This window comes from Hypanus sabinus, chromosome 6 (genome assembly GCF_030144855.1).
Source record: "Hypanus sabinus isolate sHypSab1 chromosome 6, sHypSab1.hap1, whole genome shotgun sequence".
NCBI lineage: Eukaryota > Metazoa > Chordata > Chondrichthyes > Myliobatiformes > Dasyatidae > Hypanus > Hypanus sabinus.
This window is the reverse complement of record NC_082711.1, coordinates 172,946,272-172,959,724: the sequence shown is the minus strand read 5'-3', so window position 1 is coordinate 172,959,724 and position 13,453 is coordinate 172,946,272. Positions and strand designations below refer to the sequence as shown.

The window sequence follows — 13,453 nt, the reverse complement described above, 5'->3', positions numbered from 1 at the left end:
TCACCGCCCTTTAGCTGAAGAAATTCCTCCTCGATTCTGTTCTAAAGGGACGTCTGTCTATTCTGAGCTTGTACCCTCTGGTCCTAGACTCCCCCACTATTGGAAACCTGAGGTCACCTCTCCAAGGTTCCGGCATTTCCGACTAGTACAACTGGAAACTTAGACCACTGAGGTTGCCAGGCAACAAAACTTTGAAAGCAAAACCCTGCCTTTTTTAATCGTAAGACTGACCCAAGCTTCTCTCCATTGTTGATCACACCAAATAGGAAATTTGCAATTAGACACCCCCCCCCCACCCCAGTGCCTTGTCCAAAAGCTCTCACCATGATAATACACAGAAGGAGCAACAAATAGAGCATTAGCAAGAGATGTCTTGTTGTTCCCCACCTCCAACTCTCTCCCCGTCACCTTCCAAATTCTATCAGAAAGGATATTCCAAATCACAGCCGCTCACTGTCAACAGATCAGATTAACCCATCTACTCGTTTCTGATTTAAATATAGCTTTTTAGAACCTCGTGCATTACAGGTCATTCGGTCATTTGTTGTGTTGACCTTTTAACCTAATCTAACTCTTCCCTCCTACAATTCCCTCGATTTTGGTTCACCCATATGTCTTCCATTTTGTTTTTGTTTAATTTGAAGAGTTCATTTGAGACTGACCATTTAGCCATCTTCTTGCTGTGGAATTTCTAAAGTTCAAAGTATATTTATTATCTAAGTATCAATAAGAGATAGGAGCAGAATTAGGCCATTCAGCTCATTGATCACGGCTGATTTATTCTCCCTCTCAATCCCAATCTCCTGCCTTCTGCCCATAACCTCCGACACCCTGACCAATCAGGAAACTGTCAACCTCCACTTTGAACATTTTCATGGATCAACTTCGAAAGACTGACCTTTCCTTATTATTGATCCAAAGGAGTGCAGACCTGAACAATACATCGGACCCAACACAATTAGAACATCTAGGGAATCTCCAGGAAGAAGGGAAAAGTTTCAAGTCGAACCATGAATTCCAACACAGTGCATCTAGACTCTCCTATGAAGGGTTAATTGAAATCCTGAGCTGAATTAATGTGTTTTTGAAAACAAAATACTTTGTCTCCTCCTCCTTCCAGTTCTCCCCTCCCCACCATCTCCTCCCACCTGTCAGGTGTTTGACTCAGGTGTGTTTTCACTCACTCACCTGTAGGCCGGGGTACCAGGGTTCGCTATCATGATGGATTCCAGGTGAAAGCGCCCGTCGCCTGGGTGAATGTTACATCCACAATGCAGTATACAACCCTGAAACTTGTCTTCTCCACAGACAGCCCCGAAACAAAGAGCCAAGGAACAGCAGATCCTTCTCCCCACCCCGCCCCACCTTCCCACTTGCAACCATCAACTCAAAAAAAACCCCATCAAAAACACAGAATATAAAATACGAACGGCGTGTTCAGCTCGGTGTTCATTATCTGCAGGCTGCCCTGATTCAGAAATTGCCCAGCAGCAGTAACAAAAAAAAGGTATCAGAACTAGAATGAGAAATACCGAAAACTGAATCAGAGTCCAAATCTGCCCCTTACCAAATAAGAGGAAAGATATGAAGGGGACCTATGGGGCAAATTTTTCACACAAAGGGTGGCGAGTATATGGAATGAGCTGCCAGCAGAAAGAGTTGAGGCAAATATCATTTTCGAAGAACTTAGTTAAGTACATAGAGGATCAGAGCTTAGAGGGATATGGGCCGAATGAAAGACATTGGGACTAGTGGGCTGGGCACCCTGGTTGGCATGGAGTCATTGGCATGGAGGGACTCTATCTGTGATATATTGCTGTGTGGTTCTATGATGCTAACATGTAGGGATGGGTTGTTTCATGGGGAGAGACAGGAAAAACATTGGGCAGCTGTCCTAATGCATCCTTAAATGACTTGGTGTCAAATTTAGTTGGATGAAAATCCTACGAAGTACCTTTGAGCACTTTACTCAGTTAGGGGCACTACATTGCAAATGTTGTTCTGTGCAATAAGTGTCATAAATGATTCATGTTTTGGCAGAATGTAGGATCATTCTTACAGAGACAATGTTTCGGCTGGCTTCCTGGTGTCAGGACGCATTCACAATGCCGTGGTTACCAGCAGCGTCCAACTGGCCACCAGTGGGTTCCGAAACATTCTGCAGAGTCTTAAGCAAAGCCTGGCACTAGCCCAGAGTATGTTGGAAAACACTCGACAAGCAGGCCAGCATCTGTGAAGGGAGACACAGAGATGACGCTTCAGATTGAAGACAACTGGGAAAGGGGAAACAAAACTGTCGACTCCTGGTCAGAGACAAGAAATGAAATGGATTCCATGAAGGACACACAAGGCAGAAGAGATGGATGAAAATGATCCCAGGAATGAAAGGGTTAACATATCAGGAGCATTTGATGGCTCTAGGCCTGTACTCACAGGTATTTAGAAGAATGGGTGGGGGGGGGGGGAATCTCATTGAAACCTATTGGATGTGGCGGGCTTAGATGAAGTGGATGCGGAGAGGATGTTTCCTATTGTGGGAGAGGTCTTGAACATAGATGAAGATGAATTCCTTTAGCCAGTGGGTGGTGAATATTGAAAGCCATAGACACAGTGGACATGGAGAGGATGTTTCCTATGGTGGGGGGAGTCTAGGAACAGAGGGCACAGCCTCAGAATAGAAGGACTTCCTTCCAGAAGAAAGGTGAGGAGGAATTTCTTTAGCCAGAGGGTGGTTAATCTGTGGAATTCATTGCCACAGGTGCCTGAGGAGGCCAAGTCATTGTGTATATTTAAAGTGGAGGTTGATAGGTTCTTGATTAGCAAGGGTGTCAAAGATTGTGGGGTAAAGACAGGGGAATGGGGTTGAGAGAGATAATACATCAGCCATGATTTAATAGCAGAGCAGACTCGATTGGTTGAATGGCCTAATTCTTCCCCTACATCTTATGGTCTTACCTTTCTTGTATGCGGCTGGATAATGTGCACAGGGGACTGCATAGCTCCCGGCATTAATTCAGAGGATGAACAGGATTACTGCGAAGGCCCCTTCGGGTACTAACCCATAAGATCTGTTCATTAATATTGTCCTTCCTCATAACACTTTCTTATGAGTGGGAGACAGGACCAAGATGTTGGCCTCGCAGCTATCAGGACATTTGCTTTATAGATCTAGCAGATACAATCAGAGCTTTAAGAAGCTTTGCAAGTTCTGAAGTCAGAACAACAGAAATTCAACAGCTCATCCACGGTCAGAATGCATCCATCCATTATCAAGGACCCCCACCACCCAGGCCAAGCTCTCATCTCACTAACTGAAATCAGGAAGAAGGTACAGGAGCCTCAGGACTCACACCACCAGGTTCAGGAATAGTTATTACCCCTTAACCATCAGGCTTCTGAATCAGCAAGGATAATTTCACTCACCTCAACTCTGAACTGATTCCACAACTAAGGATTCACTATCAAGGACTTCACTACTGGTGTTCTCAATACAATTTATTTATTTATCTATCTATTTATCTTGGTATTTGCACGTTGGTCATTTGTCCGTCTTTGTGTGTGGATTCTGTTGTGTTTCTTTGTAATGTATCTACTGTGAATGCTACAAGAAAATAAACTTCAGCGTAGCAAACAGTGACATACTGCATATGTACTTTGATAATAAATTTACTTTAAACTTGAATGGTCATTCAGAATGAAGAATGCCATTCTTTGTCACCTTTTCTATATGTAATGCCTGATTATTTGGTCTATGTTCCCTCTTGTCTCTCTCCCTTCTCTTCATAAATAGTAGTCACATTATGGGTGTCAGGGTGGGGATACATCTCTACCAAAGGAGGTGTAAGGTGCTCCTTCCCTCTGCTAGCCTGCAGGTCACCCTTGGGCAAAGTGTGGCACCTGCTTTAGTCCCCTGATCAGGATCATGGGAGCAGGTGGTGGATATGACAAGTCCTGGTTATGCAACCACGGATGCCAGGCAGACAATCTCTGAAGAGTATTGATAATGACTGGGGTCACCTGTCTTCCAAAGACATTGCCCAGAAGAAGGCAATGGCAAAGCACTTCTGTAGAAAAATTTGCCAAGAACAATCATGATCTTAAAAGGACCATGATCACCTAGGTCCTACAACACAGCAAATAACAAACGAGTGAGTCATGTTTACAACTGCCAGTTCCAGTCTGTGGGAACTGATCTATAATCCATGGGATTCTGGAAGATGACAGCCAGTGTGTCCCATTATCTCTAGAACAACGTTCTTCAGGTTATTAGGTCCTGGAGATTTAATACTTTTTGGTCGCATTGTTTTCTCCAGTGCTGGCTTTCACCGATGCTAACTTATTCCAGCTCCTCATTCCAATTACAAACACAGATCCTGGAAATCCAGAGTAACACACTCAAAATACTGGAAGAACTTAGCAGGTCAGGCAGCATCTATGGAGGGCAATGAACAGTCAACAGTTTTGGGCCGAGACCCTTCATTAGGAGTGGAAAGGAAGAGCACACGCCTCTTCTCATCTCCTCACCTGCCCGTCACCTTCCTCCTGTTTCCTCTTCTTCTTCCATGGTCTGTTGCTCTCCCCTATCAGATTCCTGCTTCTTTGGCCCTTTTCCTCTTCCACCTATCCCCTTCCAGCTTCCTACTTCAGCCCCCTCCCCACCCACCCACCCACCTTCCCCCTCACTTGGTCTCACCAGCTTATACTCTCTCCCCTCCCACTTACTCCCTCCGCCATCTTATTCTGGCTTCTTCCCCTTCCTTTCCAGTCCTGATGAAGGGTCTCAGCCTGCAACATCGACTGTTCATTCCCCTCCATGGATGCTGCCTGACCTGTTGAGTCCCTCCAGCCTTTCGTGTGTGGTGGTCCCAATGACAAGTAGTGCAAGATCAGACCTGAGGATGCGGAGGATGTCGCTGCTGACCGTAACACTTGGCAAGAGGTGTTTGGGGACGGGGTTCACATTCTGGAAACGGAAAGAACAACCAGAAGACAGCAGAAGAGAGCCAGGAGGAATGCAGCCATGGTTGCCATCACTACCACCACTACCACATATACATGTCCCACCTGCAATAGAACCTGTGGGTCCAGGATAGGACTGTATGGTCATCAAAGATCTCACCGTTAAAGGAGTGGACGTCGTCATCGGATTCCAATGGACAACCGAAGAATAATGATCCTTAGTGAGAACTGGTCAGTTCACTCCCAAACTATTGAACTAGGTGTTCAGTCTTGAGGGCTGCGGGACACCTAGTCAGAAGAGGAGGTGCTGTTCCTCAGGGATTCATGGCAATAATGGGAGAAACCAAAGACTGGGGCTGGAGTGTGTACTATAGGTGACTGGTTGCATTCTAGAAACCGACTGGTATTGTGTCTTTCAATTACAGTAACCTTGGGGAAAAAAAACAACAAAATGTCTTAGTTCTTTTGCATTTTAAGCCTAGTTATTTTTTTTATCTCATAAATTCCACAAGAGCACTTTCTTTGTTCCATATCTCAAATGTTTCACAGTGATTTGCAAATTCTGTAAGAATGAATCGACATTACATGAAGTGTTGTAGCATGAGGTACACTAACTTCTGTCTCTCATTTATGCATTCCTTTGATAATGTTCCTGTAGAACATCCTAGGGTGATTTGCTATGTTATAATGCTATATAATTGCAAATTGTTGTTGGAAATTATTATGCGCTTTATGTCAACTTGTGCATCTATGGAATATTATCTGTTATTATTATGTTAATATTATATTATGAGGTGTATGTACTTTATTTTGCACCTTGGTCCCAGAGGAATATAGTTTCATTTAGCTGTATACATGTGTATGGTTGAATGACAATAAATTTGAACTTGAACTAAAACAACAGTTTATACAACACAAAACAGGCCCTTCAGCACAACACGTCCATCCGACCAAGACCTCCATCTAAGCTTGTCCCATTTGGTCATGCATTTGGCCCATTTTATATGCTGTTAGCGGACAAACGCATGGCCAAATAGGACTAGGCTTAGATGGAGGTGTTGGTCAGCATGGACGAGTTGTGCTGAAGGGCTTGGTTCCATGCTGTGTAACTCCATGAATTAATGAAACCTTTTCCTTTCAACAAACATTTTGGCTGAACTCTCCCTCCTAATCCCGCTAGAGTTTAAATCCAAGAACATCGTCCAATGCCTCTGGATACTGCCAATGAAGTCCACATGGTGATTGGGATCGTGCAACAAGGCTTGCGGGAAAAGCCGGACTATTCCACCACTAGATGTCGCTAGCTCTGCTATAACGACAGCCGTTCTGGTGGATTGACAATGCCCACATTTCCAAGCGGGTCAATATTTAGTTTTATTCCTGGGTCGATGTAATCTTTTATTGGTGATGGAACGTGGGCTTTTGAAGCAGAGAAGATGCGAGATAGCAACGCGATGTACCATCGATCCAGTCACTGTTCCCAGGTAACTGTAATTCTATATTTAAAACAGCGACAGTTCACCTTGCCAGGTAACTAACACACACACACACACACACACACACACACACACACACACACACACACACACACACACACACACACACACACACACACACACACACACACACACACACACACACACACACACACACACACAATACATAAATCAGGATTTGAGACTAAGGTGATCAACCAGGTAACTTTCTCAACTTTTTTTAAAGGAATAAATGTGTCCGTCTTTCACCATCGAAAATCCCAAAATTTCACGCCTTCAGATTGCAGCCCGGCCACAGAAACACGCCTCGACCCAAAGATTCCGTTGCGAGTCCTGTGCTTTCCAGTCGAGAGCGGACAGTGTCAAAAGTGCCGCAGGTAGGGGAGAGAACTCCACCTCACTCACCTCCTTTCAGTTGTCTCCAGGGCAGTCTGAACATTATCTCTCCGTTTTACTTTTCTTTAGAAAAATCTATTTTCAGCTGATTATAGATTGGGGTGAGGTCCGGCGAAGGGTTGGGCAGTGTGCTGGGAGATGTGGCGGTGTGTGTGTGTGTGTGTGTGTGTGTGTGTGTGTGTGTGTGTGTGTGTGTGTGTGTGTGTGTGTCTGTGTGTGTGTGTCTGTGTGTGTGTGTGTGTGTGTGTCTGTGTGTGTGTGTGTGTGTCTGTGTGTGTGTGTGTCTTTTTATATAAAGCAGACGCGTCCATCACTCCTTATAAGGCGAAGCCTGTTATTTTCCCTTATACCCGGCGCCGTTTGCACGTCAGTTCCCTCCCCCGTCTGAATTAAACATTTCCACACTGAACTCTAGCCTGGCACTCCGGGGAACGCGTGTTAGTAACAGGTTTATATTTTATATATATGATAATAATATATACAAAGATTATTTTATTTTTTGCCAAAAAAAGAAAGAAATTGGGCTGCTTTGTTCTAACTCTCCCCACCCCTCTTCATCCCTCCTTCTCCTGCGCTGTAACACCTCCTCCCCCCGGGTCGAACCCCTCAGTAAGCCGGGCTCGCTGCGTCTCCTACCGGCTGCAGTAGCCGGCTGCGAGCGCTCTCTCCTCCTCTCCCTCTCTCTTTTATCGCAAGCACTCAGGATGCGGAGGAGCTCGTTCAGGATTTCTGTGCAGCCACCCAGGACCCGTTTCCCTCTCCCGGATCGTTGCTAGTCCGAGGTGATTACTCCACACGGCACCAACTTTCCTTTGAACTGCACCCGGGCGAAAATGAGCAGGAAAGGTAAGTCAAACCCGTAACGTTAAATTTAATTCAGCGGACTAAAGCAAAGCAGACGTGGTGTTTGATTATGGTTCAATCATGTGATTTTATAGTTATCAAAAGAGCATAAAATATTCATATAACATTATATATAAACAATACGCAACATTTATTAAATAAAGCAGAGATCGCCGCAGTGCGAGTTTTTAAGATTGTGCGGAACGGTTCCCTTTTATTTAGTGACAGATTGCGGACTCTTAACATAAGTTTTTGAGCTGTTGAAGATGCCATTTAAGGCTGTTAATTAAAAGCGTCTAAACGCAGCCTTAATCGACGCGTTAGTACAAAAAACAATCCTTGTTTGGCTCCCCTCCCTCCTTGTCCCTCCAGGTTTAAGTGTTCTGATTTCATTTCGAGGGTCAGAATGGATGAATGTTGCTGATTTTTGTTTTCGATAGGGTACCCTCTCTTATTTTCCACCACCTCGCCCTAGATTAGATGGCGAGCTTTCAGCTCGTACAGACATCAGATACCAACAGATTAACTCAGCCCGAAACGGGGCTATTCCTTGCCTACTATTTATCTGTTATCTCTGTTTATAAATATTTGCTTGTTTGTTGGCATCTGGTTTACTTTCCGGGAAAACGGCGCACCTGGTAATTACTAACTTCTAAGTGTTTTTTTATTGTTACGATTTGCATCGGGGGATCTCAGAGCCTGTGTGTGTTTTTTCTTAAAAAAACTGAACGTATATGCTGTGCCCTATCTTTGTTGATGTTGTCTTTTGCCTGACACTCTCTGTTATCGAGCGCCTTCAGTGGTTCGAGTGCTTAAAGAGGATTAGGCGGATAAAACTCGGTGACATGCTGCGTGTCAAAAAAAACCCTCATCTCGCGAAACCCGAAAGCAACGCCGCAGCCCGCTAAACCCCAAGAAAACACTAATTCCGGCCAGAGTGCAAAAAACAAATTAGAACTTCAATCTCCCAAACACCGTGTTTAACCCTTGATTCGTCGACAACCCCTCCCTGATCAGACGCTGAAACCCAATCTGGAGGAAATCATATCTGTTTATGTCAATGGAAGGCTAGTCGGTTGAAATGGACATACTGACATGAATTGCAAAGGTAACTTTACATAACAGTGTCTGGCCGTCGTGGGCTTTAGCTCCTTTCCAGCGCATTATGCAGGGAGAAGGTTTTTGTGTGTGTGAGGGTGTGTTTGTGTGTGGGTGGGGTGGGGGGGGAGACGTTATTCTGTGATACAGTTCAGTTTACACTTTTGGACACATGACCCGTTGCTATTTAAAGCGCAACGTTAAATTTAATATGTGGACTCCAACCATCTCCACACACACACACCCCCCCGCCCCTCCCATTTCAACCCTCAACACTCCCGCCAGAAAACGGGATGGGAAGCGATCAGTCATGGGAATACTGCCGAGTCTTGGCTTGTCATCTCCGGATGCCTGAATTTAATTCAAAAACCTCGGAGAAAATGGGCGAAAGAATCTGACAATAACCTGGTACCGCATCAGAGGCGAGGAGGTCATTAAAAAAACACACAGCCTTGGAGTGCCGGTGCTAAAATAAACCAGTTATCGGGTCAGTAGCAGGAGTGCTCGATATTAAACGCACGCGAGGACTTTAAGGATCTCATGCGAAAGGATGTGTCTAGCTGCAGGACTCCGATCTTATTGTTACATCCCCAGCATTGGTCCACTAAACCTTTTACCCACCTACAGTGCGTCTTGAGGAGGTTTTCTTTGCTAAAATTGCAACATCAAACTAAGTGTCTCTTAGTTACGGCATGATTAAAACGCGAAACATATGATAGTTCCAGTTTTAAACCCTTGCCGGTGAGAATTCGGCTACTTTGTTACAAGTAGTCTGTAACAAGAGCCCGAATGCTGTTGTTCATAACCCCACCGTTTCAAGATCTCAAGATAGACGGGCGAGGTACAGTGAAGTGTCACTGACTCCCTCGCTGTCCAGTTCCACGTCGCCCGACAGTATGTGACCCTGGATCTTTGCTGAAGGCGGGTTCTTGCGGAAGGAAAGTGGAAATCAGCGCGCCGCGCCGACGCGAAACGGCAAGGGAATCAGACACGTGAAGTTCGGGCGCCGGTCGCTCCAGTACGAGCCGCCGGGATAACCAGCACTCCCCAAGCTCCCGAACACTGTCGTTGACCGAAGTCGAAGAACCGCCTGCCAATCTGACATTGTCAAGCGCTGTCTCTGGGATCTAAGGGCGGCGGCGCCGGTGAAGTTCGGTGATGTGTACTCGGGGAAAGGGGATACCCCGGGGATCGTCACCCGGCCGTGGTGGAAGGTTTGTGAGTTCCTTACGAGTTGTGAGAGTGATGGCGTCCTGGAGTTTGGCAGTCTGGCGCTGCAGGGTCCCCCGTGGCGCTAATGTCAGCGGGATGGTTCCAGACAAAGCGAGGTCCAGCCGAGACCTCAGTGGTGGAGCTGGCAACGGCAGAGGGAGCGAGGCTGCAGCAGGGAAGGGTCCCCATTCACCATGGCGCTGGACCCTGACTCCGTCCTGTCAACGGTGGCTGCCCGTGCATTCAATCTCACCATGTTAAACAGAGTCGTTTCCGTGAGGCGAATCGCCCTGAAGTCCCCTGGCGATCAGCAAGTGGTGAAGGGGGCAGGACTGCGAGGTTTTAAACCACCTGAGGACCCACGACTCGAGTGATCGCACCACTACAACTAGGAAAGGGGAGCTCGAGTCAGCGGCCTCCACCTCCTCGCCCTCCTCGCCCTCCTCGCTCTCCTCGCCCTCCTCTCTGCTCCCCAAGCACAAACGTATTCAGGATAGTTTAAGGCCATTTCCAGTACTGAAGTGTCAAGGAGAACGAAATAATTGCTGCTCCAGATCCGATGCAGCGCCAAAAAAACACAATAAAATAAAGAACGCAATAATAAAATAACAATAAATATAAGATAGCTTATATACACAGATTGATTGTATGTCCACGTAGTGACGTTGGAGTTTCTGTACCTAAGGTGAGTGACAGGAAATCATAACCCAGCGGTGGTGGGGGTGGGGGGAAGCGTGTGTGCAATGTATATTAAAGGACGCTTCAATATGTTCCAGATCAAAGATTGTTTTCTTCTTCAGTTGTCAATACGGTTCGCTTTGGAGTGTGAAATCTGGAATGAGATGGGTGATGGAAATTGCACACAGGAGTCAGAATGAAGCGGTTTCCCGTTATAACGTGGTTAACAACTGCTGGGCAGCAGAAGATAAGGGGAATGTATGTAATTATAGACTGGCTGTTAGGGATAGCATTTTAAAAAGAGTTGGGTGGCGTTGTAGAATTGGAACATCTTGGGGATGGGACTGAGGAGTCCAATGGACGGTGTGTTTGATAGCACAAGGGAAGAGGGCCGCGCTCGCTGGGAGAATTGGTGATGGAGTGTGTGAGCTGAAATGAGGAGACTGAAAATGCAATTATGTGGTGGCAATAGTGAGGTACGTTAGATGGAATGGAAATAATGGGCTGAGTTAGACAGACTATACGACATAGAAGCAGGATTAGGTAATTGTCCTTTGAGTTATTCCATCATAGCTGATGAATTTCCCCCCCAACCCCATTCTCCTGCCTTCTCCATGAAACTTTGACACCCCTACTTATCAAGAACCTATCAACTTCATCTTTAAATATACCCAATGACTTGATCTCCACAGCCAAGGCAATAAATTCCACAGATTCTCAGCCTCTGGCTAAATTAATTCCTTCTTGTATCTGTTCTAAAGGGATGTGCTTCTATCCTGAGGTTGTGCCCTCTGGTCCTGGACTCCCACTAGAGGAAACATCCTCTCTCTATCTCGGCCTTTCAATGTTCAATAGGTTTCGGTGAGATCCCCTCTCATTCTTCTAAACTCCAGTGAGCACAGGCCCAGAGCCATCAGACACTCCTCATACATTAACTCTTTCCTTTCTGGGATCATACTCGTGACCTCATCCAGACCCTCTCCAACACCTGCATATACTTTCTCAAATAAGGGCAACAAAACTGCTCACAATGCTCCTAGTGTGGTCTGACCTATACCTTCCAAAGCCTCAGCATTATAAGACATTGGTAAGACTACAGATTAGACTCTGAATAGTGGGGCATGTTAGAGAGAGTGGGAATAGTGGGGCGTGTTAGAGAGAGTGGGAATAGTGGGGCGTGTTAGAGAGAGTGGGAATAGTGGGGCGTGTTAGAGAGAGTGGGAATAGTGGGGCGTGTTAGAGAGAGTGGGAATAGTGGGGCGTGTTATATGGTTCATTTATTATTGATCATTACTAATAATGTATTGAATTAGATGGAAGTCATAGAATCGTAAAGCATTACAACAGTCTAGTCTATGTCAAACCATTAATATGCCTAGTCCTATCGACCTGCACCTGGACCTTAGCACTCCATATCTCTCCCATCCAAGTACTTACCCAGACTTCTCTTAAGTATTAAAATCGAACTTGCATCGACCCTTCCACTGGCAGTTCATTCAACACTCACACCTCTGAGTGAAGCAGTTCCCCCTCAAAGTCCCCTTAAACACTTCACCTTTCACCTTTAACCTATCACCTCTATTCTAGTCTCGTCAATCTCAGTGAGGAAAGTCTGCTTGTATTTAACCTACCTACACCCCTCACCATTTTGTATTAAACCCTTTATTCTCCTATGGTCCAGGGAAAAAGTGCTACGTCCCTATTACTCAGGGCCTCAAATCCTGGTAACATCATTGTAAATATTCTTTGTACTCTTTCAATCTTACTAACAACCTTCCTGTGGGTAGGTGACTAGAACTGTACCAAATCTCCAAATTAGGCCTGAGCAATGCCTTGTACAACTGCTTCAACATAACATCCCATGTGCTGTACTCAATACCTTGATTTATGAAGGTCAGGGCACCAGAAGCTCTCGTTATGATCCTGTCTACATGTGTAGACTCTGTCTGCACTGTAACAAGTGCTGGATCAAGGGGCAGTGTGATAACGGAGAAAATATCGGGCGGCAGTGGCAACACAACAACAACAATTGAATGGTGGTTGGAAAAGTGAAAACGTTGGGAAGGAGTGGCAAGTCTCGAGTAACGGGCACAAAGTGCTGGAGGAACTCTGCAGGTCAATTAGCATCTATGGTGAGGAATAAAAAGTTGATGGTTTGGTCTGAGACCCATCATCAAGTGGCAAATCTTGGCTTTGGTAGAAAGGGTGATGCTGACAAATGGTACAGCATGTTGGATGATATTGTCAGTGGCTGCGGAGAATGAGATGCAGGCACAGTAACGGTGGGCTGTGTTATTAATTGTGAGCAATAGTAGGGTTCACTGGTTCTTTCTGAAATAAAGACCTCTTGGGTTATGTAATAGCCACAGGAGATTCTGTAGATGCTGGAAATCCAGAGCTGCACACAGAAAAATGTGGGAGGGACTCAGCAGGTCAGGCAAAGTCCACGGAGAGGAATAAACAGTCAACGTTCGGGATAAGACACTTCTTCAGGACCTCGATGACGAGCTTCATCGGGTTATGAAATAAACGTGGGTGTGCTGCATGTTGGAGTATGAAGATTAAGTGATTTGGAGTTCAGAGGTAAAGTGCTTCAAAAGAGGGCCCGCATTGAATACATAGCAGCTATTAGATAATGTATAATTGATTAGACAATATATGCAATTTATTTGGTGATGTACTGTGCTGATGTGCCTCGTCTAATCTGTAGTCCATGCTCCCTGTCAATTCCTTCCGGGGCTCAGTGATGGTCCCTTGGTCCCTACTTGAAT

General features: G+C 45.6%; 1 protein-coding gene across 2 annotated transcripts in view; it reads left to right on the top strand.

Moving 5' to 3' along the window:
* Positions 1–6,316: 6,316 nt before the first annotated feature.
* LOC132396116 (reticulon-4 receptor-like 1) overlaps positions 6,317–13,453 on the top strand; it is a 73,594-nt gene continuing 66,457 nt past the window's right edge. Inside the window, exons 1-3 of one of the 2 annotated variants that reach the window (XM_059973584.1) lie at positions 6,317–6,443; positions 6,682–6,832; positions 7,555–7,697. In XM_059973584.1, the coding sequence (XP_059829567.1) occupies positions 7,685–7,697 (13 nt within the window). In that variant the 5' untranslated portion in view covers positions 6,317–6,443; positions 6,682–6,832; positions 7,555–7,684. Of the gene's footprint in view, positions 6,444–6,681; positions 6,833–7,461; positions 7,698–13,453 lie in introns of both variants that reach the window. The other variant, XM_059973583.1, reaches the window with a different exon arrangement.